Source organism: Lithobates pipiens, unplaced genomic scaffold (genome assembly GCF_037356315.1).
Source record: "Lithobates pipiens isolate NorthernLeopardFrog02 unplaced genomic scaffold, aLitPip1_a1.2 Scaffold_18, whole genome shotgun sequence".
Taxonomy (NCBI): Eukaryota; Metazoa; Chordata; class Amphibia; order Anura; family Ranidae; genus Lithobates; species Lithobates pipiens.
Genome location: NW_027507758.1, coordinates 86,320,476 through 86,346,245, shown reverse-complemented (window position 1 = coordinate 86,346,245; position 25,770 = coordinate 86,320,476). Strand labels below are relative to the sequence as shown.

The window sequence follows — 25,770 nt, the reverse complement described above, 5'->3', positions numbered from 1 at the left end:
CTGTGCGGCTGCGCACTTCTGAGTTTGGGCGCATGCCAGCAAAGGCTCTTGGAAAGCAGAAGGGTGCCCAGTAAAAGGCCCACCAAAATCCTCAGAACCAAGCACATGATGCTATTAATCCAGCTCTGCTTGGCTTCCAGGCACAACAGACGCAGCACGGCATGGCAACGTCTCACCTGGCATGTCGAATAGGTTCTGGGGAGCTTGGGTGGTGCACAGCGGAAGTGACGCTAGCAGCGGAAAAGGAGGAGTCAGCTGAGGAGGAGAGGGAGGAGGATGGAGTAGGAGGAGGAGGAGAAGAAGAGTCAGCCCTGCATGCAATCCATGGCGGTAAAACCAAATCTACACGGGTGCCACGGGTTACATGCTTGATGGCCATCAGAAGGTTCACCCAGTGGGCAGTAAAAGTGATATACCTTCCCTGCCCGTGTTTGCTAGACCACGTGTCTGTGGTCAGATGTATATTGGCACCAACACTGTGTGCCAGAGATACATTCACTTGCCGCTGGACATGGACATATAGCTCTGGGATGCCCTTCTCTGAGAAATACTTCCTTCCTGGGACCTTCCATTGTGGTGTTCCAATGGCCACAAATTTGCGAAAGGCCTCCGAGTCCACCAGTTTATATGGCAGTAATTGGCGGGCTATGAGTTCTGACAAGCCAGCCGTCAACCGTTGGGCAAGAGGGTTATCCGGCGTCATCAGTTTTTTTATGCTCGAACATTAGGCCCACGGAAGCCTGCCTTTTTGCAGAAAAACGTGAGCTTGGCGTGATGGAAGGTGGAGTGGAGGACAATTGTGAGGAGAGAGGAGAAGGAGAAGTAGAAGACGAGGCTGGACGGTGAGAGCCTGCAGTGTGGCTTTGTGTGTTCCGTTGCTCCCACTGGGCTCGGTGATGGCTGCTCATGTGCCTTCTTAAGGCGGTCGTCCCTAGGTGAGTGTTGGGCTTACCGCGACTAATGCGTTGACTGCAAAGATTGCAGATGGCAACGCTATTGTCAGCAGCGGACACGTTAAAAAAAGCCCACACTGCGGAGCCTTGTGCCGGTGTCCTGGGAGCGCCAGATGTGACTTTACATGGTCGATGACTCGCTCCTGATACATTCGCAGTCTGCTTTGTCCCTCCTGTGCAATGTAAGTTATTCCTGCTTCTCCTCCCGTCTGCTGGTCCATATCTCCCTCTGAACTCCCCTCCTCTTCCTCTCTTGTGGGCACCCACGTGACATCACTAGACACGTTAACATCATCAACGTCACCTTCCCCACCGCTATAAGTAGAGATCTCGGAGTAGGCAGCAACACCGGGGACCAACCTCCTCCTTGGGCTGATCTGGGTACTGTCGTCAGACTGCTGAGTAGCGGTTGTTGCTGCCTCCTCTTCCTGATCCAATACCAAGAGTGGCTGCGCATCAGAAATGTCTTGATATGGATCGGAAAATAATTTGTGTGACTCAAGCGGAAGGTATGTGGTGGTGGTGGTGTTGGTGGTAGTGTCTTTGGGGGTGCACATAGCAGAGAGTGAAGAAGAGGGTGCAGATCGAGAGCATGAGGAGGGTGCAGAAGAGTAAGGCTGAGCGAGCCACTCAACCAAGTCTGGTGCGTCCTTTAAAGTAATTGAACGCACCTTCTGCAACTTCCCACTTTGGCTTAAGCCTGTTGCTCCTGCCCTACCCCTACCACCCCTGCGGAAGGGCCCGCCTCTTCCTCTGCCTGTCATTTTTTAAATGACCCTGTGACAAAACTCTCAGTCCCTATACCGATGAAGGACTGCTGCAGTATAGGGCAGCGGTCAGCAGTAGTGCACCTCAACCCTATGTATTGTGGACCGATACCAGTCCTTATAGAATGGCAGACTGTACCTCACTCAACCCTATGTACTGTAGCACCCTAGACAGACTAAGTTACCAGTCCTTATAAGCACTTTTGTGGACCAAGTAGGTTGTGTGTGAGTGATTAGCAGACTGTACGTCAGTCCCTATACCGATGAAGGACTGCTGCAGTATAGGGCAGCGGTCAGCAGTAGTGCACCTCAACCCTATGTATTGTGGACCTATACCAGTCCTTATGGAATAGCAGACTGTACCTCACTCAACCCTATGTACTGTAGCACCCTAGACCAAGTTACCAGTCCTTATAAGGACCTTTGGGGAACAAGTAGGTTGTGACTGATTAGCAGACTGTACGTCAGTCCCTATACTGATGAAGGACTGCTGCAGTATAGGGCAGCGGTCAGCAGTAGTGCACCTCAACCCTATGTATTGTGGACCGATACCAGTCCTTATAGAATGGCAGACTGTACCTCACTCAACCCTATGTACTGTAGTACCCTATACCTTACCAGTCCTTATAAGGACTTTTGTGGACCAAGTAGGTTGTGTGTGAGTGATTAGCAGACTGTACATCAGTCCCTATACCGATGAAGGACTGCTGCAGTATAGGGCAGCGGTCAGCAGTAGTGCACCTCAACCCTATGTATTGTGGACCTATACCAGTCCTTATAGAATAGCAGACTGTACCTCACTCAACCCTATGTACTGTAGCAGCCTAGACAGACCAAGTTACCAGTCTTTATAAGGAGCTTTGTGGAACAAGTGGGTTGTGAATGATTAGCAGACTGCAGCAGAAGGGCAGCAGTCAAGTATAATATTCTTTCTATATTTGGAAGAAAGAATATTATACGTGTACAAGCATATTACCATACCACTGATACCAGTCCTGAAAAGAACCTTTGTGGAACTAATAGTAACAGCTACTGATTAAACTGACCCTCACTGCCTCACACACTGCTTCCTGCCTGTCCCTATATAAACTGACAAAACAGAGGCTGCTGGAACAATAACTGGTTACTGGAATAGCACTTTTGTGGACCTGATAGTAACAGCTAATGATGACTAAACTGACTGTCCCTACAGCAGACACAGCGTCCTGTCCCTTTCTCTAAACTGACAAAAGACACTCAGGCTGCTGCAACAATCAGTAGCACAGCAAACCTATATACACCTAACACCTATACCAGTCCTGAAAATAACTTTTGTGTACCAAATAGCTAGCGATTTAGGTCACTGCAATCTCTCCCTGCTCCACACAGCAACCTCTCCCTATAGTGACAGAAGAAAGAATGTAAAATGGCTGCCGGATCGGGTCTATTTATAAGTTAGGGGGAATGTCCAAGTGTCCATGTGCTGTAATGTCTCAATTGGCTGTCCTGTACCCCATGATGGGTGTGTCATCATAGGTCAAAGTTCTTTTACACAGTAAACGCGGAAGTCTTCCGGGCGAACGGCGCCAACAGTCCGCCGAACGGGCGGACCGCGAACAGCCGAAATTCGCCGCGAAACGACCGCCGGGCGAACCGTCTGGCCATCACTATTGTTCGGTGGTGCTTGCATTGCGCAGGGCTCACGCCTAAAAAAGGATAGGAATAGTCTTCATCAGTCTATATTGGTCGAATTAAAGACAGCGGAGCGCAGGCTCTTGAGTGGGCCCACAGTGTCGAGATTGCACAGGGTCATCTCCCTACGTGAACAAATAAAGTCCCTACAGCTAAACAAGGCGGCATAATCTATCTTATGGACGAAACAAAAATGTTATGAGTATTCTAATAAACCTCATAGGGTGTTAGTCAACAAACTCTGTCCTCGTCCATTTCACTCCTTTCTTGACCTCCTCTAACAGACAGATGGATCCAGGACTCACCCCTTAAGATGTCAAAGATATTCGGAACCTTTTATGATAAGATTTATAATTGCCTAACCCCTGAAAATCTATTTAAATTCACCCAAGAGAAATTTGATGAGTTCTTTTCTAACCTTACGCTACCCAAACTTCCCTCCTCTGATCTAGACAAATTAAAGGCGAACATAACTGGGGAGGAACTTTCAAACATAATTAAAGACCTTCCAGCCCCATAAATAAGGTTTTCACGTCCAGCCATTGTCCTTAGCCTCGATGCACAAAAGGCCTTTGACAGGCTAAGTTGGTCGTATATGTTCTCTACCTTGTCATCATTTGGCCTTTGGGGACCTTTTTTCAAAGCTTTAGAAGCCTTGTATTCCCAGGTCTCGGCCCAGGTTCAGATGTCCTTTTTCCTGTCGTCTCACTTCCCCATGACCAATGGTACCCGGCAGGGGTTTCCTCTCTCTCCACTACTCTTTATTTTATGCCTAGAACCCCTCGCTGAGGCGATACGCCTCCATGCAGACATTAATGGGGTGGTGATGCAACAGAGGGAGTACAAGCTGTCCCTGTTCGTGGATGATATACTCCTCATCCTAACTAACCCGTTAATCACCCTCCCCTTTTTATATAACTGACTTTTGTAATTTAGTGCCATATCGGGTTATAAGGTAAACACAACAAAAACTGAGGCTCTTCCTATACACATCCAGCCACCTCTCTTAGTTCAGCTCATGCAAGCCTATCCATATAGATGGTGTCCCAGTTCCCTTAAATACCTAGGAATTCAGCTAACTCCCACCTATTCTTCTCTTTACACTGTAAACTATCCTCCCTTGTTCCTAGACATCATTAGATCCCTTCAACAATGGACTAAATATCCCCTCTCCCTAGGCAGGGTTAATGTCCTAAAAATGTCCATTCTGCCTAGGCTACTCTACTACTTTGAAACATTGACAATAGCCATACCCCTATCTCAACTTAAAGCTATCCAGCGGGCCTTCGTTAAATTTATTTGGCATGGTAAATCTCATCTCTTTGCAAGCTCAGTGGTTTTCTGCCTACTATCAAGGGGGGGTCTGGGTGCCCCAGATATTATCAAATACTATTATGCTTCCCACTTGAGGGCAATTGTCTCTTGGTCTAGCATACAAGACCCCAACCACTGGTCAGATATTGAGAAAGGGGCGTTATATCTGGTCCATCCAAATTCCCTGGCATGGTCACAACCCTCACATGTTGACCCTATTCTAAGAAACAAATATACTGCCCCAATGACTTTTATGCCGCGTACACACGTTCAAATTTTCCGGCGGAATTGGTCCGGCAAACAATCCGCCAGACTTTATAATGAATGGACTTCGCCACACACGGACACTCCGAAATTCCGGCGATTTCTAACGCGATGACGTACAGCACGTACGATGGGACTAGAAAAAGGAAGTTCAATAGCCAGTAGCCAATAGCTTCCTTCTCTTACTTGCTTCAGAGCATGTGTCATTCTTAGTCCGCCGGACTAGCACACGGACAAACGGATTGTCCGCTGAAAGCCAAGTCCGGCGGACAAATTTTGGGTCAAAACTACTTTCTAAGTCCGCCGGACTTTTTGATGAAAAAGTCCGCTGGAGCCCACACACGATCGAATTGTCCAGCGTACTGTGGTCCGGCGGACAATTTGATCGTGTGTACGCGGGAATAACTCTCACTGTTTGGCGTATCTGTCAACAAAAATTCTCCCTCTCTTCACTATGTCCTCCCCTAATGAATATACTTAGGACATATTTTACCATGGATGCAGGCCTCTTTATTTCAACTACGTAACCTAGTACACCCAATTACTTGAAGATTACACACCTTTAATACCCTCAGTGAAAAGTTTGAAATTCCCTTACATATGTTTTATTTCTACTTGCAAATTAGGCATTTCTTTCACTCCATGGCCCTGACCCTGACCCTGGATAAGCCTACTCCCTTTGCTTCCTAGGTCCTCACCAACTACACCTGGTGTCAGCTACATATCACATCCTCCACAAGTCAACTCCCCTCTCCGAAGTCACTCATCTATACATGTGCAGATGGTCTTAATTGTTAGATAGATCTATAACTTCCCAGATGTGGAAAAGGATCTGGTCATCCACTTTTAAGTCCCCTAAATGTGTTATACAAAGAGAAACATCTATCAAAATCCTTATGCTTTGGTACAGGACCCCTGAGGTCATACACAAATATGACCCATTGGGGGTAATTTACTATAGCGCTGCAATGCTAATGCGTGGTGCAATTTTTCGCAAATTAGCACTAATTTGCACTAAAACGGCATTCACGGTAGCGCTGGTGAGAAAATACTCCCAAAATCGAATTTACTATAGTTCCCTGAAACTAAATAGCGCCCATATCCTTACTCTGCTAAAAGCTGGAGAATTGCACATGGAAATAATGTTTAGAGCATGATAGAATTGCCTAAATGGTACTGAAATATGTGGTATATTATTTAAAGATAATCTGCTTTTAAACTGTGAAAAAGTGATTTCTACACTGAAATATCTTTAAAAGTCTGAGAAGAGATAAATTCCCTGTTTCTGTACAACTAGTTGCCAACACAACTGAGCATGCTCAGACCTGCAAATAGCTCTCATTTTATCTCCAATGTCTTTTTTACCAGGCGCTATAGTAAATACCAAAATTAGCACTTGGCTAAAATGCGTTTTTGAGAATGAAAATCGGCGCTATTATAGTCCAATGCTAGTTTCAGCCATTGATTCTAATGGTACAATAAATAGATACTTTTAATGTTGAAATGAAATGTATCTTTCTCTGAAATAAATGTTCCTTACAACATTGTTGCTGCGTCTATTTTGTTTTTTTCTCATCTATTTTGTTTTTTTCTCATCTATTTTGTTTTTAAGAATACTAGAATGTGGAATGTTTTGATGTTTTGGTAAAATATATTTTTCTCCGTCACTTTCACTTGTTATTCTCCATCTCACAACAATCTTTACTCAAACTGACTCAGGTGTCTTTACAGTCTACAAACAATACCGTTGCTGATGCAAATTTAACCGGTTCCCGACCAGCGCACGCCGATGTACATCGGCAGAATGACACGGCAGGCATATTGGCGTACAGGTATGTCCAATCTTCAATGCCGCCCTGCCATCGCGAGTGCGCCGCCGGCAGAGCGCTCGAATGCCGGTCGGGACCCCCGTGAGTCTGGTCGCGGGTCCCGCGGACTCGATCGCCGTAGGCATACCCACGATTGTCTCACGGGACGGGTGAATGGAGAAGTGCCGTTGTAAACAGCATTTCTCCATTCTGCCTAGCTACTAGTGACGCTGCTCCATGTGATTGGAGCAGAGATCAGTGTTCACTAAATGAAAGCCCAACCCTCCACAGTTAGTAACACACCCCTAGGAACACTTAACCCCTACACTGCCACCCACTAGTTAACCCCTTCACTGCCAGTGTCATTTACACAGGAATCACTGCATTTATATAGCAGTGATTGCTGTATAACTGACAATGGTCCCAAAAATGTGTCAAAAATGTCCGATGTGTCCGCCATAATGTCGCAGTCACAATAAAAATCGCTGATCGCCGCCATTACTAGTAAAAAAAATAATAATAAAAAATTATCAATAAAAATGCCATAAAACTATCTCTATTTTGTAAACGCTATAGCTTTTGCGCAAACCAATCAATAATCGCTTATTGTGATTTTTTTACCAAAAATATGTAGAAGAATACGTATCGACCTAAACTGAGGGAAAAAAATGTTTTTTTTTATATATTTTTGGGGATATTTATTATAACAAAAAGTAAAAAATAATGCGTTTTTTTTTTCAAAATTGTCGCTCTATTTTTGTTTATAGCGCAAAAAATAAAAACTGCAGAGGTGATCAAATACCACCAAAAGAAAGCTCTATTTGTGGGAAAAAAGCACCTCAATTTTGTTTGGGAGCCACGTCGCAAGACCGCGCAATTGTCAGTTAAAGCGACGCAGTGCCGAATCGCAAAAAGTGGTCTGGTCTTTGACCAGCAAAATGGTCCGGTCTGTAAGTGGTTAAATCGAGTCACAATTTTTTTGTGCATTTTATTATTTCCAAATAATCATAATTTGAGCCCAAAAAATGTGATATGTGTACCAACATCAGAATTATGAACTATAAACTATGTCAAAATCTAGTATTTATGTGTAGGAGGGTTCCACCACCTTTGTAAATCCTGCAAGATAAACTATCTAGCCAAAAGTATTGGGACACCTGAATTTACACACACATGACCTTTAAAGAGGAAATAAACTCTGATGAGTTTACTTCCTCTTTCATTCCCTGCAAAGGCAAAGCATAATGGACTACTATGCATCGCATAGTAGTCCATTATGTGTCACTTACCTGACACAGGAGCCAGCGAAGTCACTGCTGTCCCCTGTAGTCCGGAGCATCCATCTTCTCGGTGGGTCTCGCTGCTCCGCCGCTGTCATTTGGCAAAGCCCACGATGACGTTACTCCCATGCATGCGCACGGGAGCCGCCATTTGTGGCATATCACCTTTGACAGCGGCGCGCTCAGTGCGCCTGCACGCCGCTGTCTACGGCGCACCAATGTTTGTTAGCACTAATCATGCCCAGGCACTTGGACATTTAAAATTGTAGGGTTTACACTGCACAGGTACATATGCTTAGAAAACTGTTGCTTTGTGGATGCAAATACACTTCGATATTTGGCCTGTAGTTGGAGATTTGATGCACATAACCAAGGGCTAACACAGGTGCAAATAGTATTATGTGTTCTTGCCCATCGGGTGCAACCACTTTAGACATACACGAAGAGACAGATTGAAAGATAATGGTGTACTTCTATTGGGTGTGTGTCAGTGTGCTAACAATACAACCTCTCTGATATAAAGGGCTGAAGTAGGGGGGGTTCATTTGGCCTGAGAAGGTCAGATTTTTTTTTTTGCCTGTGAATTGTGGGGGAGAAGGAGGGCCTAAGAACAGGCCAGAATCTTCCTTACAGAGTGCTGCTCGGCCTCCTGACTTACGATCGGGTGCCACATACACCTAGTTTTTGAGTTGGGGGGTGTTCTGTGGGGACCCCCGGATAAATGAGAGGCCAAAGAAAAGTGGAACCAAAGGAGGACGTCGCCATGTCGCGGTGTCCGATGCGTATGAGAAATTCTATGAGAATCTAGGTAAAGCCTGAATATTGTGGTGAAGTGGGTCTGAAGACGATCGTTGTGGATGTTTTACAGAAGTTGCTGAATTAACAGGTCAGTGATATATTTGCTCTCCAAGATTTTGTGGCCAGTGGTCAATACGATGTTTCTTTTCATACTGAGGATACCTGCCAAGCTGCATATGAGAATTGGGTGAAGGCGGATCTGGGAGGAAATGTGCTAACTAAGAAGATGGAGGTCAGTTTATTGTTTGATCCTGGATTGAAGACCATGACTGTACATTGTTATAATCCTTTTTTGGAGCCGGAATTGGTGAGACGATTTTTGTTGCGCTATTGTGTGGGGGCTGATAGAGGAAAGAAGCGTTATAACCAGTATGGCATGTATAGAGGTAAACTGCATTTTAAAGTACGCATGAAGAGGGACTCATCAGGTTTTTGTGTGGAGTGTAACCTTCCCCCGGCATTTACCATTGCTGGGGAGCGGTGTACTGTTTTCTATTCTCGGCAACCCCGGTATTGCAGGGGGTGTTTTCAGTATGGACATATTTGTGAGGACTGCCCTTCTAAGCATTGCTGTAGAGTGTGCTTGCAGAGGATTGCAAGGAAAAAAATGTGACCTGTGTAGTGCAGGGGAGCATATGAATGAATGAATGAATGAAATATTTGTATAGCGCACAATGCGAACTGAATCGCCTCAAGGCGCTGTGACAAGCTTTGATCATCAGCTAGAAAAGGAAAGTCTTGAGTTTTTTCCTAAAAGCCAGGTGGTTTTCTTCCAGGCGGATGTTGATTGGTAGAGCATTCCATAGCCGGGGACCTTGGACAGCGAATCTCCGATCCCCCTTGGATTTATACCGGGCTTTGGGCACGAGGAGGAGGTTTTTGTTGGCTGATTGAAGACTGCTGTTTGGTGTGTAATGATTTATTTTCTCCATTAGGTATTGCGGAGCTTCTCTATGCACGCATTTGTGGGTGAGGCAGAGGGTCTTGAATGTGATCCGATTTTTTACAGTTAACCAATGTAAGCTCCTCAGGGAAGGATAGATGGATTCCCAGGGTTTTTTTCCAGTTATCAACCTTGCCGCCGCTTTGGATCAGTTGTAATCGTGCAATTTGATATTGCGGTAACCCTATGTAAAGCAAGTTTGCGTCGTCCTGTCGCGAATTAATGATTGTTCCTACTACCACTGCTTTGTCATTCTTTGGGATAAATGGGATGAGTCTGCGAGGCATGTGGAGCAGATGGTGAGATCCACTGACTACTGCTCCTATTTGTGCATCCATTGACATTTGTGCGTCTAAAATAACCCCGAGACTCTCAGCCTTGGTCTTCGGGGAGATGGTCTGCCCAAAGACGGTGGGTGGAGACCAGGAGGTTTTGGTTACGGGATTATGATTTGGGTGTAGGATGAGAAGCTCTGTCTTTGACTCATTGAGTTGGAGGGAGTTAGTGGTCATCCAGTCCTCTATTGATTTGAGGCAGTTTTCAAGTTGTTGTTGATCTTTTTTTCCATTGATACGGAAATAAAGTTGCGTGACGTCAGCGTAAGAGTGGAAGCAAAGGTCTGAGCATCTGATGATTTGGAGGAGTGGGTAGATGTAAATGTTGAAGAGAACGGGTGACAAAGGAGATCCTTCAGGGACTCCGCAGCTGACTGCCCACAATTCAGAGAGGAATTTTTCTAGTTTCACTGTCTGTGAACGATTTCCTAGGCAGGACGCGAACCATTGGAGATCTACGTCTTGGACTCCGGCTACTTCTATGAGGCGGACGAGTAGAGTATTGTGGTCTACCGTATCAAATGCTGGTACTGTTAGACCTAAGCAAACACTTAGGTCTAACAGTACGAGGAGACACGGCTCTCCGTCATCTGCTGCTTCGAGGGTGTCGTCTCAAATCTTCAGGAGTACTGTTTCGGTTCCATGACCAGGGTGGAAGCCTTATTGCAGTGGGCCCAGGAGTTTGTGAGTATCCAGGTGGAGTTGTAGCTAATGTACTACTGCTTTCTCCATGATCTTCGAAATGGTGTTGAGGCTTGTAATTGGCCTATGGTTGTTTGGGTCCTGAGGGTCCAGGTTTGATTTCCTTGAGTAGAGGTTTGACGATGCCTTGTTTGAGGATGCTGGGAACAATCCCTTCGTGGAATGATCGGTTTATGAGGTGTGTTATGGTTGGAGCCACGATGTCGGACATATGGTCAGAAACTGTCCAAAAATAGTAGGGAGGAGAATGTTCTTGTATGCAGAGGCTGTGAAGAGATGGCGGTTTACAGGGAAGAATGTGAGCCGAGAACCAGAGGAGCAGGAGACTGAGCGGGCAGATGAAGGGGGTGAGCAGGTGGCTGGCACAGAAGGTGGAAAGGCGCCGATCCCCCCTAGACGCTGAAAATCCTGCTAGTAGCTCCAAGGAAGGTGTCGGACAGGAACTGCAAGGGAGTATGGGTAAAAGTGGAGTGAATATTAATCTGACAGAGGGGGATAATGAGATGTAGGTTTCTGAGGCAGAAGAAGCTGTGGCGGATGAAGGCATGGAGGGAGGGAGGTGGGCGGAGTGTGTGAAGAGTTGATCACTTTGATAAAACAGGTGGAGGCAGAGCAGGAGAGTCAATATGTAGATGAGGAGGTCGGTGAGTGGGCTGAGGATATGGAGGTGCTGGAGGTGCGGAGGAAGGAGGGGTCAGGATCAAAAGACCTTTTAATCGCCACTCAAAGACGAGGGCCTAAGGTGGAGCAGGGGAGTGAGACACAGAGAAAGAAGCCTAAATGGGACTTGTCTCTGGGATCAAACCCAGCTGGTGGTGTGTGTGTACTGCCAAGTTTAAGTATGAATTCACAAGTGTCAGATGATTCAAGTGGAGCGAAATCACCATTGGGCTTGGTAAGTTCTCATGCCATGCAGTATTTGGAGAGTGAATCAGTTGATCCTTGTATAAAAGGTACAGGGAATGGAAGTGGAAAAGAGCATCCTGGTGGAGGAATTTAGTGTTTTCTGCAGGATTTTTTTGATCCTTCTCATGGCTTTATCTATATGTAGTGTGAATGTACGTTCGATTGGATCTGTCTATCGTCGTGCAGCTGTTTTGTCTGAGTTGGCTAAGATTGAATGTGATGTTTTGTTTTTGCAAGAGTGTGATTTGTGGTATGCTCCAGGCCATGGGGACTGGTCTGCAGGACTAGCGGTTTGGTCTTGTGCTGCGGAAAATAAAAGTGAAGGGGTGGGGGTGCTCTTTAATAACCCAGAAATAAAAGTTGAATCATGGGAGGAAGTGGTGATAGGAAGAGTTAGGAGTGTAATGTTTACCTACCTGGAAGAATCCTTTAAGTTGGTATGTGTTTATGCACCAGTGCGAAAAACTGCCAGGATGGATTTGTTGGAAATTTTGAGGCTCCGCCTTGTGGGGAGAGGAAAGACCATTGTTGCTGGAGACTTTAATCTTATTAGGACTGCTGAAGATAGAGTAGGCCAAGGTGAAAGCAAGACCAATGTCACCAGCACAGCTTTTAATCCAATTTTGCAGGATGGTGACTGGTCTGCAGGACCAGCGGTTTAGTCTTGTGGTGCGGAAAATAAAAGTGAAGGGGTGGGGGTGCTCTTTAAAAACCCAGAAATTAAAGTTGAATCATGGGAGGAAGTGGTGATAGGAAGAGTTCGGAGTGTAATGTTTACCTACCTGGAAGAATCCTTTAAGTTGGTATGTGTTTATGCACCAGTGCGAAAAACTGCCAGGATGGATTTGTTGGAAATTTTGAGGCTCCACCTTGTGGGGGGAGGAAAGACCATTGTTGCTGGAGACTTTAATCTTATTAGGACTGATGAAGATAGAGTAGGCCAAGGTGAAAGCCGGACTGATGTCACCAGCACAGCTTTTAATGCAATTTTGCAGGATTTTTGTTTGCAAGATGGAGCGGTTTGCTACTATGGAAATGGTAAAGCTCCAGCAACCTTTTTTCAGATAAGGGAAGCGTGAAATCCCAAATCGACTTTATTTTCGTTTCCAGGGCACTGAAGGTCACAGAGTGGAAGCAATGGGAGGTGTCTTTCTCTGACCACCAGGTTTTGGTGGGAAAGTTTATTTTTGATCAAGATGTCAAGACTGGGAAAGGAATCTGGAAATTAAGTAATCTGCTATTGAAAGACCAAGGGATTTTTGATAAGTTTGCTCTGCAATACAAAGTGTGGCTGGGAAGGAGGGGGGATTTTGAATCCTTTTTCGAGTGGTTGGACTGGCTAAAGGAGCGAATCAAGCTCTTCTTTATTCAGGCAGGTGAGGAGAAGGCAAGGAAAGAGAAACAAGAAAGGAGGGCTCTCCAGCATAGGTAGAGACTCCTGATTAAATTAAGGCAGGGGGGCTGGGAGTTAGAAGAGGAGATTGGAAAGCTTCGGGAGGAGATAAAGAAAGCTTGGGTGATGAGAGGGAAGAAGCTAATCTTCCAAGCTAAAGTGAAGGACATAGAGGAAGGGCAGACATGTTCGCAGTTCTTCTTCAAGAAGCTCTTGAGGGGACGCAATGTGATGAAACCGGTGATGGTGCAGGGACAGGAGGTGAATGGTGAGAAGGTGGTGGAGGAAGTGAAGGAGTTTTATTATACGGATTTGTTTGCAGGCGGACGTGGAGTAAGTGCTGAGGATATGCAAGAGTACTGTGAGAAAGTGGATGCAAGATTGTCTGAAGAGGATAGGTTTGGTATGTGTGGGGTTGTGTCTGAGGAGGAAGTGAGGAGAGTGATAGATGGGATGAACCGGAATAAGACGCTTGGGAAGGTTGACTGTTGAGTTATTTTGTAAAGCATGGGAGGTGATGAAGACTGAGGTGTGTGAGTTGGTGAGGCTGGTGTTTGAAGTGGGGGAGATGCCAAATTCCTTAAGGGAGGGGGTGAGTACCCTCATCTATAAAAAGGCGACAAGATAGACATTCGGAATTGGCGGCCAATTACACTGTTGAACGTTGACTACAAGATTATGGCAAGGTTGATTGCCGATCGAGTCAAGCTTGTGGTTGGCAAAGTTATTGGGCAGCAGCAGGTGTGTGCGGTTCCTGGTCGGTGCTGAGGGATGTCGTATACTGCACATAATCTAACAACTTGTCGTGCCTTCTAGACTCGATTGACCTTGACAAGGCCTTGGACAAAGTCTCCCATGGTTTCTGTTTCAGATTCTGGAGGTCCTAGGGTTTCCGGACCAGCTGATGAAGGTTATCAGAGGACTATACAAAGGTGTCTCAAGTCAGGCTTTGGTCAACGGTACCCTAGGGGGGAGTATCCCTGTGATGTCTGGTGTTAGGCAGGGGTGCCCCCTGTCGCCTTTGATATTCATCTGCGTGATGGAGCTATTACTGAGTGCAGTGAAAAAGAACAAGGCATTCAAGGGTGTGTTTGTGCCTGGCAGTGGCGGAAGGAGTGTGAAAGTGTTGGGGTACATGGATGATGTTGTGTTGGTGGCTGGTAGAATGTCTGATGTGCGGCGTGGAAGATTGCAGGTGAGTCTGTTCTGCTTTGTGTCTGGGATGAGTGTGAATTGGATTAAGTGTCAGGTGTGTGAGGTGGAGGTGAATGAGGGACAGAGTCAGAAGGTGGAGAGGTTGCAGGAGCTGGGTGTGTTTCGATAGGGAGTTGAGGGGAAGTCTTTGTTTTCCGAAGGTGACTGAGCATGCGGAGGAAATGTTGTCTATGTGGCGGAAGCATGAATTGTCCTGCACCGGGAAAGTTCTGATCAACAAGTCGGTGATCCTTCCGATTATGTTGTATGTCTCTGTTATCTTCCCACCTCCTGGTGGTTGGGTGAGGACGATGACGAGGCTACTGTTCTTGTTCTTTTGGGGAGGGAGGATGGAGAAGTGTGCAAAGGAGAAGATTACTAAACCAAGGGTCAAAGGTGGCTTCGGACTTCCAAAGGTCGGGGACTTTTTGATGTTGCATTACTGGGTCACATTGGTAAGGACCCTAAGAGGTAACGGAATCGGGAAGGAGATGATGCAGTACCTTGGAGAAAGATTGTTTACAAGATGGGGACTCTACAGGCGGGCCCTGGAAAAGCCACAGGCATGGGTCATTCCTCAGTATTTTTTGGTCTTAACCAAGATCTGGGAAGGATGGAGGTTGGGGGGTTTGGGGAGGGAGGTTGGTGACAAAAAAACTTAAAGCTTGGATTGCTGGGGAGATTTTTCCTAATGGGATACAGTACTTAAGAGAGAAGGAAAATGTGCAAAAGGAGTGACTAACTGCCAAAGGGGCATATCCTGGATGACCTTTATGGGGTGTCTGCTGACCATGAGTTTTCTGAAAAGTAGGGATTTGGTAAGATCGGAGCTGTGCCCAAGGGAAGGCTGTGGGGGAGTGGAGTATGTGTGTGATGTTGTCCACTTACTGAGAGCAAAAAAAAAAAAAGGGTGAGGAGAGAGAAGGGAAGGTATTGTGCAGATTGACAAATGTCCAACTAGGGTTGTTTGCTGAAATTCTTGTGCATTTTTTCCATCAAGAGTGGCTTTTTGTGGCCATGCTGTCAATGTTGTGTATGTATTGCTCCTGTCTGACTATGCGAACATGGTTTGGGAGTATGTGCTGACCTTCTGCTCTTTGAGCTCATTGCTTAATCATGTACACAGAAATGCAGCTTCCAGCAGAACATGGTCACCAATGTATGAATGGATTGTGGGGTGGTGGTGGTGGGTGTTATGTTTTGAATAAGTGGCTTTTTTTAATATTCTGTTGGAATGCTTTGTAAGAATGACTGTTAAGCATATTTCTATAATCTTGCAGATAAAAATGTGATGTGTTGCCCGTTTTATACACTGAAAGTAAAGCTGTGTCCACTCTAAGGTTTAGACACATTTTAGATTGTAAGCTCCTACAAGCAGGTCCCTTAAAATCCAATTGCTAAATGTATTGCTAAATGTAGCACCATATATCCTGTAGCATTTTTATTAAGCTAGTAAATGTACATAATTGTGTTTCTGCTGACAAAATAAAAGTACATTATTGAGCTTGTTTGTTGTGGTGTTTGTTTTTTTTTTTTTTTTCTTTCTTTTAATTAGTTTTGGGGGTGGTAGTTTTGTGGAAGTGCAATATCTTTTTATATCTTATAATTTCTGTATATATTTGTGCACCAAAACAAATAGTCTCTTCGCTCTGGTTCACATTGATGCTACATCTGTGTGGCTTCATACAGATTTCTATTGAAGTCACACCTGAAATCAGAAAAAGCATTGCAGGAACTACTTTTGCAAATTGGTGCGGTGATGCAAAATTGGGGTTGCATCGATTGGAACAGTGCCATTGCTGCTAATAGGCTGTGACTTGTCATGCAATTTGTCTCAAATCGCATGACAAATCGATCCAATGTAAACCTAGGCTTCAGCACACCTGCAAGTAAGTGATAAAGGTGGAATCTTTATATATAACAGCTGTGGAGAATTGCAGGTAATGAATTCAGCTGGTGGATAGGCAGTGTTGTATGTGTCAGCCCTGGTTCACATTGGTGCGATTTGACATGTCAAATCAGTGGCAACTGCACTGTTCTAATTGGTGTGATTTTGGGGTGCGATTTGTATTGATATTGGTCCAGAAACCTGCACAGATGTCTCTGATATTGCCCCCACAGTTGGGACTGACATGCGGGAATGAAATTGTGTAAGTTCAGTTCAGCTGAACGATTTCCTCCCGCTGTCAGTGTGAACCAGGGCTCAAACTGGGCCTCTTGTCTTTGTAATTCACCTGCTATTATCCCAGGGACACCATTTCTTATCCAACTTAAGTTTACCTTCAAATATCATATGTAGCAATACAGATTTGCATGTCTGAAAATACTAATCGTGGTTGCGATCAAATATTCGCAGCTGCAATCAAAAGAGTGTGGTTTCACCTTCTGCCCCGGAAATGAGTCATTGTATGCGCCTGGAAGTTCCTGAGCTGGTCAGGATCTCCATCTAGATGGCCATGGCGAGGTCTCTCTTTAGCAAAGAGAAGGTGCTGCTCTCTTGCTGTGTAAGTGTAGGATATGTACTTACTCAATGTGGGGGTGGATGTGGTACTTAGATTTGGTCCATAGACCTCAAGTTTACCCAGCCATTCCCTGGAATCATGGCAAAATTGCTGACGCAAAATCACGGGACTGTTGTGCACCTTTCCTTGTGACTCCTGCATTCATAGACCTCAATATTACACAGGCATTGCTTAAAGTGGCATCAAAATCTCACCACTTTCAGGTCGCACAAGTGTGGGAGGGGCCTAAGTCATTGTGCTGAGTACTATTATACCTAGAATATAAAGTAGTTCCACCATCAAACACTAGTAAATGTATGTTCTCAATATAATTGTTCTCAAATGGCTGAAAATCACACAGATGGTATCACGTACTGAAAGCTCGCATTAGACTCAGCAGCATATGCTGAAAAGAGGCGAATGCCTATTAGCCAATGCCACATCAGCATGAGCATGGTTGTTACTATAATGTTAATGTCTGAAAAGCAAACCATTTTTGTATAGAATCAAATATTAGTAAATATATTTTTTCTGTAGGTATGTGCTCAGCTCTGTAGCATAGCGGTATGCCCTGCTACCCACAAAGGTTCAAGCCATGAGCTCAAATCCCATCACCTCCTGAAAGTGTGCATTGTATGCAGCAGCATAATTAGCCAATGCACATCAGTTTGGTATATTCAGGATGGGGGGGGGGGGGGGGGAGAGAGCACACTCCCCATCTGAAGAGTACCAGGCCACATGCCCCAAAGCACCTTGTCCCCATGTTGATGGAGACAAGGGCCTCTTCCCAAAAACCCTGGTCGGTGGTTGTCAGTCTGTGGGCAGGGGGTTTATCAGAATCTGGAAGCCCCCTTTAACAAGGAGGCTCCCAGATCCTGCCTCCCTATGTGAATAGGTATGGGGTACATCGTACCCCTACCCGTTCACCAAAAAAAGCAGTGAAATGTAAACAAAATCAATAGCCAGTTTTTGACAAGTAATTTATTGTAAAAATAGTTCCGAGCTGTCAACTGTGCACAACACCATCCCACAATTTAATACAATTTGGGAACCATGGGATCAATCAGAGGACAGGGCCCCCTTCCAATCTCTACACTCTATACTAAAGTCTTCCCAACAATAGCATGCTCAGTGTATAGAAGACCATTACGATACAATACGTTTTTTATTCTTGTACAAAATATATTTTCATGTTTAACCTACAGTCTTCCTTTTTGTATTATTAACTTGGACATCTTGTTTGCACTTCATGTTTTCGGATACATGTGTTATTCTATGAAAATGATGAAACATTTTCTTTCTCTTGTTTTGCAAAAAAATTTCAAATAGAAATACCATTAAAAAAAGATAAAATAAAAAAAATGGATCAGCAGACAAGTAAAAATGTGAAAACACTGTACTGTTTGAAATTGCTCAAAAATAATTAAAAATGTGTTCTTACTGAAAATACAGTATACTTTTAGTACATACTTGACTGTTTAGGCATGAAATAATAATTAAAAAAAATACATGGAAAAAAAATACATGGAAAATACGTGGAAACATAATAGGGCCACCGAAAAAACAAAGGGTTAAACATAATAAAAGGGTGGAGGTGGCAGTAGAGCACTTGCCACCCATCACAACCCAAACATTATATTAGACTTCCACAACATATCAAAATAGAACCAACCAATAAACACAAATCAAACATAACACCATCGCTGTGAACCCAGCATTCATGGCTTCTCCGCAGGCCAGCAGCTTTCTCTAGAATATTAATATCCATGGCGTCGCGCTTGAGATGTCAGGATTTATGTAGATGCAGGCAGGGCTCAATCTTGTTTGAGATTCCTTGTGATGGATGGAGGAATGCCAATTATTAATCTTCACACCATCAGTGCCATAAACTGGATGTAAAAAAAATATTGAAAAATGCTGACTTACAGTCAGGAATAAATTTGACCAATAGGCAACCATAATTTCATGTCATTTTCAGCTGATGTACCATTTTTTTGATGGTAAGTTACAGCATTGAAAGTGCCGGCTTGCTCCTATAAGGGGCGTTTCCTTCCTTAATGCATCTAACTGCACTGACAGAAAAAGAGAAGCCACACACCAATGATGTCACTCAGCTTTGTACATTTTTTCAGACATTCAAGTAACACAGCTCATCCCCATCTAGAGACCACCCCTGGTGGACATGTTTCACCCTTAGGGGCTAAAGCCTGCCATAGATGGATTGAAATTCAAACTGTTCAACAGTGACTGGACGAATTTCGAGCCATCTATGTGTAGGTTGGTTGTACAGAAGTCGATCTCTCGATTGACTTCTGTACAACCAGCCTGTCTGGTTTTCTAGACATACCGAGAGTGCTGTGGCACTCTGAGAGATGACATCTGAGGGCTGATAAATGGAAAAGACCAGGAAGGACCCGGGAAGTAGGACAGCGTGCCAACAGGAGAACATAAGACAGTAGAAGTGCTGTGCTGAGAGGCTTTGGAGCTGAGTTTGCTGGATGCTGCTACATCCTGGACCAGGTGGCTGAGCTGAGCAGAGGTTGCTGTGCAATTGGCTGCTCCATTGCTTACCCTGAGACACCCACTTGCGATTCAAACTACCATCACATAGGCCCATCGGCAAGCCACAGAAGGAGACCACTAAGGTATTCACCATCCCACCTCCTCCAGTGACAGTCATCCACAAGAAAGGGGGTCCCCCCACCATCCTTGTAACTAACTGCCCAGGAGAATTACAATTAGATTGGTGAGCGGGTCCCAGACCCAAAGTGAAGCTGATCCCTTGTGAATGTTGTCTGTTCTTCTTTGCAAATAACCTGTATATATAGACCCTATGCCCACTGTAATGCAAACTGCTTTTACTGCCCTAGGCTAGGCCCAATGCAGCCAGGTTAACTGTTCTGTTTCTAGACTGCAGAAATTGTGCACACCTTTACTGTAAATTCAGCTGCAGCATTGGGTTTGCTTCTGCTTTCAAGTATTCATCTAAACCTAAAGATTCCCTTCCTTTGGCAAGATCAGCTGTTCAGATAAGATATTACAACACCCGGTTTATAGACACACCCCAATCTCCCTGTGCGTCAATGTCTTCAAAGGGCCCCAACAAAGCCTGCAGAAGATCCACCCCAAAGACTATACTCTAAATTTATCTCTTATGCCACATACACACGATCGGAAATTCTGACAACAAAATCCATGGGATTTTTTCAGACGGATGTTGGCTCAAACTTGTCTTGCATACACACGGTCATACAATGTTTTCGGAAATTTTGACCGTCAATTTCACGGTGACGTACGATGAGCCGAGAAAATTGAAGTTCAATAGCCAGTGCAGCTCTTCTGCTTAATTCCGAGCATGCGTAGAACTTTGTGAATCGGAATTGTGTACACACGACTGGAATTTCCAACAACGGATTTTGTTGTTGGAAAATTTGAGATCCAGATCTAAAATTTGGTGTGTCGGAAATTCCGATGGAAAATGTCCGATGGAGCCTACATATGGTCAGAATTTCTGACAAAAGCTCCCATCAACATTTTCCGATGGATATTCCAATTGTGTGTATGCAGCATAAGGCTTAAACCTAGCCCTTTTGTTTGAGAGCTCTCAAGTGTCATTGTTACTTTGTTGGTCACTTGGGGCAATTTTCGTCTCTTTCTTCTAATGTGAGAGAGCTAATGTTAATGCCCTTGGGGTCAGAGTATATGTTGAATTTGAAGCCTTCTTAAGGGATTGTGTGAAGCTCTGACTTCATCATGCCAATATATTCTGTTTTACTTTTCTGACTCTAACCTGCCAATACAGTCTGTTATCATTTTACAGAGTTGCAAGTCTAATTCTTGTGTGCCTACTGAGACTTACAGAGATGTATACTGGTGGTGAAAGTGAGGTTTCACACAGGGCTTAACAAGAGCAGAGGACCCAAATCTATTAGCGGCTGCTGTGGGGGTAGCGCTACACATGCAAGTATTTTTATGTCCGGGTCCATTGCAGTGTGTGGTAAGCCTTCACCTCTTTTTGTGATGAAAACATGATTGTGCATTTGTGCTAACAAAGAACTCACTGTATGAAAAATAGTTTCCCTTCTTCCAAAGACTGTGGAAACTTTTTTTTGGAAATTGCACTGTTTAATAGCAGTGCCTTATTCAAGTATTTGCAGGATAATATAGTTTTATTTTCTGTGGCCCCCTCAGTATGTTTTTAACCTTTGGCCTGCTGAAAATATTATAGGGCTACATATACAGTAGCCCCTAGTTGGAAACTGATAATTTAGCAATGTAGACAGAGATTGTTGCTGTGGGTTGTGTTCATTCATTTGTTCACTTTGGGATTGAAAGCTGTATGAAAATGAATAACAAATTTGAAAAAATTTTGAAAATTGTGGCCAACTTTAGCCTTGCAGAGCAGAGTGAACAATCGGAAATTAACTCTGTTTCAGTAACATTGATTTAGTCTCTGCATGACACCATATGTTGGACATTACTCTTTGCTGTTATCAGATACTTACACAGCGACACTTGGCACTTACCTTTTCCTGATTAATGTAAACTCCTTTCCCATCGTCTGAGAGCGCGAAGAAAGTTTCTGCAAATGTTCAGAGGAAACAGCAGAGGTCCATAAGCCAATTTGCACTAACATAACAATACTGATTACGTTATCTGAAAATGTGGCTGCAATTGATCTATAAAATGTTGTTCGTGAAAAAAATCCCTAGCAAATGCTGAGCTTGCAGAACCTCAATGCAGAACTGTGTAGCAATGTCTGAGGAGAAAATAATTACTTTGGGACCCTCATGGGAGTTATCACTGCTCTTCTATTGATCAGGTTATCTGTTGATAAAATACAGAAGGGTGGAAATAAGGTGGTGCTCTATACCATTGGTTCATAAAGGATAAAGTTGACCTGCATTTTGGGTGAGGGGAAGATTGTTCAAGTTCCTGATAATCCAAACCATCAGATACCTCAGAAAAATTGAAAAAAATCCAGCGAGCCACCACTGCCCAGATGCTTAAATTGAATAAATTATCCAAAGGCTGCTAGCGTTAAACACGTCACATATATTGTGCAAAGACGAATTAATAAATTAAATACACTGCGCTAAAAAATGATATTAATAATAGCGTACACTGATACTATGTGTAATACCTCCAAGTTATTAACCACTTGCCGCCCGCCATATAGCAAAATGACGGTGGCAAAGTGGTTTTAATATCCTGACTGGACATCATATGACGTGATCAGGATATTAAGCCGCTGCACGCCTCCAGGGGCGCGCATCGCGGTGATCGTTGTTGCAGGGTGTCAGTCTGAGGCCGCGTACACACGGGCGGACTGTTCGCCCAACCTTGTCCGCTGAACAGTGTTTGGGCGGACAGTCCGCTCGTGTGTGGGCTTTCAGCGGACAGTTTCAGCGGACAGTTGGACGGACAAGGTCTTTCGGAAATTCCGAAAAACTGTCTGCTGAAACTGTGTTTGAGCGAACAGTCCGCCCGTGTGTGGGCCTGTCCGCTGTACTTTCGAAATGAGCGGACTGTTCCCGCTCGGAAAGTCCGCCCATTTCGAGCGCGTGTACAGGTAGGCGGGGCCCGCGAAGGAGACGTCGCGGGCTCCGCCGCCTGGAATGGGCTTAAAGGGGAACCCCAACGCCGAAAAAAATCGGCGTGGGGGTTCCCCCCCAAGTCCACACCAGACCCTTGTCCGAGCACGCTACCCGGCCGGCCAGGAAAGGGGGGCGAGCGAGCGCGCCCCCCCTCCTTAGCCGTACCAGGCCGCGTGCCCTCAACATGGGGGGTGCCTTGGGGAAGGGGGGGCCGCGCGGCCCCCCCACCCCAAAGCACCTTGTCCCCATGTTGATGAGGACAAGGGCCTCTTCCCGACAACCCTGGCCGTTGGTTGTCGGGGTCTGCGGGCGGGGGGCTTATCGGAATCCGGGAGCCCCCTTTAAGAAGGGGGCCCCCGGATACCGGCCCCCCACCCTATGTGAATGAGTATGGGGTACAATGTACCCCTACCCATTCACCTGTGAAATAAAGTACAAATAAAAACACAACACAGGGGAAAAAAATATTTTATTGCACAGCCGGGGGTCTTCCGTCTTCGGGGGTCTTCTCGCCGGACTCCTCCGCTATGTGTGTGTAGCTCTTTTGCCAGCGGAGGAGTCCGGCTTTCTTCCTCCCCGCCGCCGGCCTCTTCTCCCGACTTCGGGGGTCTTGTCCCCCTCTTCGGTTCTTCTGCCGGGCCACCGCGCCTGGTCCGGTGGCCCGGTCTTCTGTCGCCGTCTTCCGTTCTTCTGTCGCCGCCTTCGGTTCTTCTGCCGGGCCACCGCGCCTTCTTGTAGCTCTTTTACAGGCGGTGGCCCGGTCTTCTGTCGCCGCTGTCGCCTTCCGTTCTTCTTCTTGTTCTTCTTGTTCTTCTTGTTCTTCTCCAGGAGATGTTGACACGTCGCTCCCTCCGGCCGGAATGCCAGAGCCGCCCTGCGCTGTGACTTATATAGTGACAATGGGGCGGTGTCACATGGTATATGTCACATGGGTTGGTCACATGGGTTGATGTCACATGGGGACTATGACATCGTAAGGGGGCGGGGTCACCATGTGACCAACCCATGTGACATATACCATGTGACACCGCCCCATTGTCACTATATAAGTCACAGCGCAGGGCGGCTCTGGCATTCCGGCCGGAGGGAGCGACGTGTCAACATCTCCTGGAGAAGAACAAGAAGAACAAGAAGAACAAGAAGAAGAACGGAAGGCGACAGCGGCGACAGAAGACCGGGCCACCGCCTGTAAAAGAGCTACAAGAAGGCGCGGTGGCCCGGCAGAAGAACCGAAGGCGGCGACAGAAGAACGGAAGACGGCGACAGAAGACCGGGCCACCGGACCAGGCGCGGTGGCCCGGCAGAAGAACCGAAGAGGGGGACAAGACCCCCGAAGTCGGGAGAAGAGGCCGGCGGCGGGGAGGAAGAAAGCCGGACTCCTCCGCTGGCAAAAGAGCTACACACACATAGCGGAGGAGTCCGGCGAGAAGACCCCCGAAGACGGAAGACCCCCGGCTGTGCAATAAAATATTTTTTTCCCCTGTGTTGTGTTTTTATTTGTACTTTATTTCACAGGTGAATGGGTAGGGGTACATTGTACCCCATACTCATTCACATAGGGTGGGGGGCCGGTATCCGGGGGCCCCCTTCTTAAAGGGGGCTCCCGGATTCCGATAAGCCCCCCGCCCGCAGACCCCGACAACCAACGGCCAGGGTTGTCGGGAAGAGGCCCTTGTCCTCATCAACATGGGGACAAGGTGCTTTGGGGTGGGGGGGCCGCGCGGCCCCCCCTTCCCCAAGGCACCCCCCATGTTGAGGGCACGCGGCCTGGTACGGCTAAGGAGGGGGGGCGCGCTCGCTCGCCCCCCTTTCCTGGCCGGCCGGGTAGCGTGCTCGGACAAGGGTCTGGTGTGGACTTGGGGGGGAACCCCCACGCCGATTTTTTTCGGCGTTGGGGTTCCCCTTTAAGCCCATTCCAGGCGGCGGAGCCCGCGACGTCTCCTTCGCGGGCCCCGCCTACCTGTACACGCGCTTGAAATGGGCGGATTTGCCTCCTCCTTACGTGGGCGAGTCCGTTCATTTCAAAAGTTGAGCGAACTGTTTGCCCAACCTTGTTCGGCAAACAGTCCGCTCGTGTGTGGGCAAGTCCGCTCATGCAAATTTTGAGCGGACTGTTTGATGAAACTGTTTGCCGAACAAGGTTGGGCGAACAGTCCGCGCGTGTGTACGCGGCCTGACACCCTGCAACTACGATCTCGGTAAAGAGTCTCTGACGGAGACTCTTTACCATGTGCTCAGGCATGTCCAATCACGACTGATCACAGTGTAAATAGGAAGAGCCGGTGATCGGCTTTTCCTCACTCGTGTCTGATAGACGCGAGTAAAGGAGAGCCGATCGGCTGCTCCTCTGACAGGGGGGGTCTGTGCTGATCAATTATCAGCACAGTCCCCCCCAGGATGCCCTCACTGGACCACCAGGTACGCCACCAGACTACCAGGGATGCCCAGCAACAGGTATGCCCCCCTAGACCACCAGGGATGCCAGTCAGTGCCCACAATGGATGCCAATCAATGCCCATAATGGATGCCAATCAGTGCCCACAATGGGCATCACTGATTGGCATGCATTATTGTTTGGCACTGATTGGCATCCATCCCTATACAATACTGTACACTACAATGCCCATCCGTGCTGCCTATCAGTGCCCATCCATGCCACCTATCAGTGCCCATCTATACTGCCTATCAGTGCCCATCCATGCCGCCTATTAGTGCCCATCCATGCTGCCTATCAGTGCCCACCCATGACCATCCATACTGCCTATCCATGCCACTCATCCATGCCAATCCGTGCCACCTATCCATGATAATCCGTGCCACCTATCAGTGCCTATTTGTGCCACCTATCAGTGTCTGTGTCGCATATCAGTGCCATCTATTAGTGCCGCCTATCAGTGCCACTTCATTGATGCCACATCATTGGTGCCCATCAGTGCCGTCTTATCAGTGCCAGTCACTGTGGCCCCGTTAGTGCCCATCAGTGAAGGAGAAAACTTACTTATTTACAAAGTTTTGTAACTGAAACAAAAAAAATTTCGACTTTTTTTTATTTGTTTAGCAGAAAAGAAAAAAATCCCAGAGGTGATCAAATACCACCAAAAGAAAGATATATTTGTGGTAACAAAATGATAAAAATTTAGCTTGGGTACGGTGTAGCATGACCGCGCAATTGTCATTCAAAATGCGACAGAGCTGAAAGCTCAAAATTCGTCTGGGCAGGAAGGTGTATAAGTGCCCAGTATTGAAGTGGTTAAATCAAATAGGAAATAAATATCCGATGACTGAATACATAAAATAAATGCATATGACATACAATAAAAACATTTAGGCTGGGTTCACACTGC

At 46.1% G+C, this 25,770-nt stretch overlaps 1 protein-coding gene across 1 annotated transcript in view; it reads right to left on the bottom strand.

The window, feature by feature from the left end:
- Window positions 1-17,795: 17,795 nt before the first annotated feature.
- The window catches only part of LOC143987270 (calpain-13-like), a 126,314-nt gene continuing 118,339 nt past the window's right edge, over window positions 17,796-25,770 (bottom strand). The window contains exons 25-26 of the mRNA XM_077485881.1: window positions 21,356-21,411; window positions 17,796-18,718 (exon numbers count right to left, since the gene is read on the bottom strand). Coding sequence (XP_077342007.1) covers window positions 18,698-18,718; window positions 21,356-21,411 — 77 coding nt within the window. The 3' untranslated portion in view covers window positions 17,796-18,697. The remainder of the gene's footprint in view (window positions 18,719-21,355; window positions 21,412-25,770) is intronic.